Source organism: Engystomops pustulosus, chromosome 3 (assembly GCF_040894005.1).
Source record: "Engystomops pustulosus chromosome 3, aEngPut4.maternal, whole genome shotgun sequence".
Taxonomy (NCBI): Eukaryota; Metazoa; Chordata; class Amphibia; order Anura; family Leptodactylidae; genus Engystomops; species Engystomops pustulosus.
In genome coordinates this window covers 208388719-208395486 of record NC_092413.1, presented here as the reverse complement: position 1 = coordinate 208395486, position 6768 = coordinate 208388719, and the positions used below count along the sequence as shown (strand labels likewise).

The 6768-nt window shown below is 43.2% G+C and overlaps 1 protein-coding gene across 1 annotated transcript; it reads right to left on the bottom strand.

The window, feature by feature from the left end:
• Positions 1 to 352: 352 nt before the first annotated feature.
• Positions 353 to 4029, bottom strand: LOC140122917 (serine/threonine-protein kinase SBK1-like). The gene is made up of 3 exons (XM_072144159.1): positions 3993 to 4029; positions 1221 to 1423; positions 353 to 1081 (listed from the first exon to the last, which is right to left on the bottom strand). The coding sequence occupies exons 1-3, from the start codon at positions 4027 to 4029 to the stop codon at positions 353 to 355; spliced, it is 969 nt and encodes a 322-aa protein (XP_072000260.1).
• Positions 4030 to 6768: the final 2739 nt, after the last annotated feature.

The following is a 6768-nucleotide window of genomic DNA, read 5'->3' as shown; positions in this document are numbered from 1 at the left end:
GTAGGCGCAATCCCGTAGAGAAAAATCTACAATACTCTTTTACATCTCTGGTTAGATGATTTAAGCAGTTCTCCAGATAAAAGAAAACAAAACAAAAAAAAACTTTCCTGAAAGTGAGAATCTTATTTAGTCTAGAATATGCATTATGGCCTAAAACTTTATAAAGCTAAACACTGAAGATGCTCCCTTCACCTTTACTTCCCAAGGATAGAAACCAAACTCAAAGAAACAGCTAACCAACATTTTCAACAATATCTTATTAGATAAATGTAATACTTACGTTTTTTGAGTTCCCAATGTGGGTAGACTGATCAAGAAGCGCCAGAACCATTTAGGGTCCCACAATTAAGTCCTAAGAAATTGCCACTTCCAATCCAAGAGTCAGCATAGCATCTTCCTCTGTGATAATTAGAACTGGATTATCCGCTTCCATTCCATGGTTTGACGTGGTACCTTCTTGGTTCTGTGTTACAAAGTTCTCGATAGGTTGACTGTCACTGTCACAGTCCACTGGACTTTCAGCCTCCCATGGGTTGCCTCCACTAACATCAGTTTTCCAGGGAAAATTAATGTAATTTAAGACTGAAAGAACTGAGTGTCTACAAGATTGGTCCGGAACAAGAAGATTTCTTAACATCGTGACTGCTGCAGGGGAAAATTGGTCCCAACGAGCTGGTGGGGGAATATAGCTCAGATTGTCCAGCCAGTATACATAGTCCAGGTACATGATGTCATCACTGAAGGCGCGTCTCCAAGGATAATATCCAGTAAGGATGACAAATAATAGTACCCCAAAAGCCCAGGTATCTACACTAGGGTGTAAAATTAAATATTCCTCGTCCGAGATGTCACACAACTCTGGAGACTTATACGGGATAATGTGCGACATTGAGAATACAATGCTACCTACAGGCTGAGTTAAGCCAAAGTCACCAAGCACGATATGATGGCAATCTCTGTCCATGAGGAGGACATTGTCCGGCTTCAGATCCCTGTGCACCAACCCTTTCTGGTGCATGTAGTCCAGAGCGCTGGAGATTTGGACTGCACATCTTTTTACCATTTCTTCTGAAAGTCCAACCTGCAAAAATAAGATGAGCATCATAAGTTACACACATATAGATTATACACGGTCATATACATCAGTAAGAGGAGAAGATGTTTGGTTGGTTAATAGGATAATAAGGTGTATGTTACTATATGAAGAAGGCATTTCTTACCTCAGCTTGAATGAGGTGATGCAGTGTTCCCGCTGTTGCCAGCTCCTGAGTCATCGCATAGTAGTCCATGGTGTGTGTAAATATTGGGTAGGTTGTAATAAATCCAGGGTGCTCCGAGAGAGAGATTGATAGGGACAGTTCCATTAGAAAAGATTTCAACTTGGTCCGGTCCTTTCTCACCAATTTAAGTGCAAATGGTTTACCTAAAGAAAAGACAATTAGATGTTACCTCCTAGGTCTCTCTTGATAAAATAATATTCTAATAACTATGCAGGTAATGGATTGGTTGATTACAACAGCACCAACTCTTATTCCTACAGCTGATAAGTCACCTCCCCATTCATAACACTTACATGATGGGTGGAGTAAAGTGAGCACATAATTGACAAAAAAGAAGCTGTGTGTCAAATAGACATTTGATTGACAGATATTTGATAATAATAATAATCTTTATTTATATAGCGCCATCATATTACGTAGCGCGTTACAAATCATAGGAAACAAATACAAAAATAATATAACATGACAGAGCACAACATTTGTATGGAACAGGAGTGAGGTCCCTGCTCGCCAGAGCTTACGGTTTATGAAGATGATGGGGTAACACGAGGTAAAAGAATATTTAATGGTCAAGCCATTCTTCTTAGGGAATAGAACAAAATATAATAAATGGAATTGCTGTCGCTTGAACCACTCAGCCGTCATCTTATATACCAGGTCCAGGGTGAATGGGACTGCATAGAAGTCTGGTGCCTGTTGGTTGCTGGTTAACAGATGGGAGGACGACACAGGACGGGTTAGTAGAAGAGTTAAAACTTCATGCAGTTAATGAGTGTTATAGGCTTGCCTAAAGAAATGGGTTTTAAGAGCACGTTTGAAACTTTGGAGGTTAGCTATTAGTCTGATAGTCCGGGGCAGAGCATTCCATAGAATTGGTGCAGCTCTAGAGAAGTCTTGGAGACGAGAGTGGGAGGTCCGCACTAGGGTAGAGGTTAATCTAAGATCACTGGCAGATCTAAGAGCTCGAGTTGGGCGATAGACTGAGATGAGAGAGGAGAGGTAGGGGGGTGCAGCATTATACAGAGCTTTGTGGATTTTATTTATTTAGGGTTATTATTTTAAACTGTATTCGAAAGGAGACTGGCAGCCAGTGCAGTGACTGGCATGAACTGGAGGCATCCGTGTAGCCTTTAGTCTGAAAGACGAGCCTGGCTGCTGCATTAAGAATTGATTGGAGAGGAGAAAGTTTGGTGAGTGGAAGACCGGTTAGTAGAGAGTTACAGTAGTCTAGTCGAGAGTGAATCAGAGCAACAGTTAGCATTTAACAGGTTTCAAATGTGAGAAACGGGCAGATTCTAGAGATGTTTCTGAGATGCATCCGGCAAGAGCGAGCAAGAGTGAATGTGTGGCTCAAAGGAGAGGTCGGAGTCCAACACAACCCCAAGACAGCGGGCCTGCTGCTTTGGGGTTATGGTAACCCCACAGACTGATATGGAGAGGTTAGGATAGGCTCTGTTAGTGGATGGTGGAAAGACAAGAAGTTCGGTCTTAAAGATTAAGTTTCAAGAAGAGAGAGGACATGATGTTAGAGACGGCAAAGAGACAGTCACTAGTGTTCTGGATTAAGGCAGGAGTGATGTTACATGCTGAGGTATACAGCTGGGTGTCATCAGCATAAAGATGATATTGAAAACCAAATCTGCTGATGGTTTGTCCAATGGGTGCAGTATAGAGGGAGAAAAGGACCTATGACTGAGCCCTGAGGAACCCCCGACAGAGAGCGGAACAGAAGAAGAGATGGATCCAGAAAAGGAGACACAAAGTGCGGTCAGAGAGAGAGGAGGAAAACCAAGAGAGCGCAGAGCCCTTTAGGCCAATGGAGCAAAGCATCCTGAGGAGGAGCTGGTGGTCCACAGTATCGAACGCTGCGGAGAGATCCAGAAGAATGAGGAGAGAAGAGTCACCTTTGGATTTAGCAGTGAGGAGATCATTGGAGACTTTAGTAAGAGCAGTTTCAGTAGAATGCATAGGCCGGAAACCAGATTGCAGGGGATCAAGGAGGGAGTTAGCAGAGAGAAAACGGGAAAGTCGAGAATAGACCAGGTGTTCCAGGAGTTTGGAGATGAAAGGGAGGTTAGAAACTGGTCGGTAGTTAGCACCACTGAATGGGTCCAGGGAAGCTTTCTTTAGTAAAGGGGTAACAATAGCATGCTTGAAAGATGAGGGAAAGACACCAGAAGAGAGAGGTTGAAGATTTTAGTTAGGTGAGAAGTGACTGCTGGGGAGAGAGACTGTACCAGATGTGAGGGGATGGGGTCACGAATGCAGGTAGTGGGGCGAGCAGAGGAGAGAAGCCTGGACACTTCTTCCTCTGTGACTGGCTCAAAGGAAGAGCGTGAACAGGGTAAGGTATCAGAGAAAAGGGGATTTATGGAGTTAGTGGACTGAGACATTACTTCCTGGCGAATGCAGTCAATTTTATCTTTAAAGTAGGCGGCCATATCTTCAGCCCCAAGGTCTGTGACAGGTGGCTGTACCTTTGGTGTTAGTAAGGAGTGAAGAGTATTGAAAAGCCTTTTGGGGTTGTTAGAGAAGATATTAGATTAGTAAAATAGACCGGTTTAGCAAGATGGAGAGCAGAGTTATAGGATTTGAGCATAAATTTAAAGTGAAGAAAGTCAGAGGAAGTGCCCGATTTTCTCCATAGACGTTCGGCACTCCTGGCGCACTTACGAAGGAAACGGGTTTGTGCCGTGTGCCAAGGTTGCCTACATCTGTGTCGAAAGGCTCGAACCGACGGTGGTGCCATCTTATCCAGGGCGCTTTTGAGAACATGATTGTAATGATAAGTGACCAGGTTAGGACAGGAGAGAGAGGAGATGGGGGACAGCGATGGCTGCACAGTTTCTAAGAGGTGGGGAACACTGATGGCACGTGGGTTCCGGTATGTGTGATAAATGGACTTATTCTGTACAGGACAAGAACTATTTACAGTAAAAGAGAGAAGGTTATGGTCTGAAAGTGGAAAGTCGTTGTTAGTAAAGTCAGAGACAGAAGACAGTCGGGCAAAGACCAAGTCAAGGATGTTTCCCTCTTGGTGGGTAGGAGAATCAGAGAGTTGTATGAGTCCCAGAGAGGTAGTAGTAAGTGATAAAAGGTGAGAGGCTGAAGAGAAGGGGGTGTTCATAGGGATGTTAAAGTCTCCCATGATGAGTGTTGGGATATCACAGGAAAGAAAGTGAGGGAGCCAGGAAGCAAAGTGATCAAGGAACTGGTAGGGTGAGCCAGGAGGACAGTATACTACAGCCACACGAATAGAGAATGGGCGGAAAAGTCTGAGGGTGTGAACCTCAAAAGATGGGAAAGTAAGAGGGGACAGGAGGAATGACCTGGAAAGTGCACCGTGGAGAGAGGAGTATGCCTACCCCTCCTCCCTGCCTATTCTCTGCTCTGGAGGAGTGAGAGAAGTGCAAACAGTCATAGCCCAGTGCAGCAAGTGATGCAGTGTCATCCTGCTGGATCCATGTTTCGGTGATAGCCAGCAAGTCAAATGACTTGGAAAGAAACAGGTCGTGAATGGACTCCAGTTTATTGCACACAGAGCGGGCATTCCAGAGGGCACATTTGAAAGGAGTTGTAAGACGGGAAGGGGAGATAGTAGTAGAGGGGATGCATTGGATATTGATGAGGTTAGTAGGGTTCCTATGAGGGGTGGAAAGTTTTGAGCTAAAAGAAGGACCAGGGTTTGGACAGATCTCTTCCTACTTGCAGCAGGTGATAATAGAAAAGGAAAGAAGATGATTAAGCGATTTATGAGAAGGTGAACTCTGCTTCCCAGCAGCACCAGATGGAGTATGGGGGTTGGATAAAGTATAGAGAACATGGGAGGAGTACAATGGTGAAGGAAGGATTGAAGAACAGATGTGAACGGAGGACACTGATGGGATAGATGGACGAAAAGAGAGAACAGGTAGCAATAGTACAAAGCCATTGAAGGGGTAGACAGACATACCAGATCTGAAAATCGATGATTTGTTTGCATTTCTTTGCAAGTTTACCTTTCTCTTGCCCTTTTAAATTGCCGCTTTTATAATTGCCATTTTAAAATTATTGCGTGACACTCTAGCTATAGGGCGGTCTGCAGCCTACAGGCCTTGCAGCCTAGAGGAAACTAAATTTAAAGGGAAGGGGCAGAGCCATACTTGGGTTGTAAAATCATTAGACCCGAAATGCAGGACAAATGAGTGAAAGTTTCTCATGCAAAGAAAAACAAACAAAGTTTCTAGATATAAAGATCAGTTAATTAAAGAAGATCAAACAGGATTGTAAACTTTAGGAATAAGAATTTGATGCAGGGATGGGTTACCAATAAAGACAGCAGATCAGGACACACAGATGAAAATTGCAGAGATATAACAGCAAGCAGGGATGGGTTACCTGTAGAGGAAGAAGAGGAGAGATGGAGGTTATAGTCCATTAAATTGCCGCTTTTATAATTGCCATTTTCAAATTATTGCGTGACACTCGATCTATAGGACACTCTAGCTATAGGACGGTCTGCAGCCTATCATTTTCTATAGGATTTCCTTCTGTTCTGGCTCCTTTTGCGTACAGTGAAGCACAGGTCTCCTTGTGTAAACTCCTAACTGGGCAGGAAATATCCTCTACACTAACCAGTCAGTGGTCACAGGAGAGAGAAGAGCGACATTCACCGTTCTCACTCAAAAAAAGAAATACATATGTAACAAAATGAGGCAGATTCTACCAGAGATTACAACACAACACAGAGATTCCAGTATTAAGCCATGGTGTTTGGTTGCCTTCTATGCTTGACCCACTGGTAGAACTTTACTTCGACCACCTGCCTAATCATTGTATTCATGAACATCTTCTTTAGGTTACAGTATTCTATCCCACATATGGAAGTATTGTAACAACTTCATGTAGTATAAAGCAAATTGTCCCAGATTGAGGGTACAGAATCTATACCAAGATTCTTTATAGATTTGCCAGGTCCGAATTGTTGGGTCACTGAGGATTGTTTTTAGTAGACAAGTGGCTGATCATTCGGGTTCCAACAACCATAACAGCCAGTGATCAGTGGAATAAAAGGTCTACAGGTAACCCCCCCCCCCTACAGTTATCCAATTTGAGGAGATTATGTTTGTACCTATGGCTCTACTCACTTCTATGGAGCATCAGGACGTAGATGTTCTACAAGAGTCACAAGTAATTTTTTTTTTCTCATCCACACTAACATGGGGTAACACTGGGGATTTGTGGACCCCTATTTCTTGTGATTGCTAGGGGAAGGGTGATACTTGGGACCCCCATCAACTAGGACGCCATGGTAAAAAAAACAAACCAAAAAACCCCACTTTTTTCATTCCTCAGGTTTGGAATATTGAAGACTCTTTGATAGCTAATTAATATGAAATCAAAGAAGGTCCAACAATTGCTGTATTCTCCGATGTTGCCACATCCACTGATCCAACTTATTGTTGAACAATGTAATCAACAAAAATGCTTATTTTTGACAGGGTAAAAA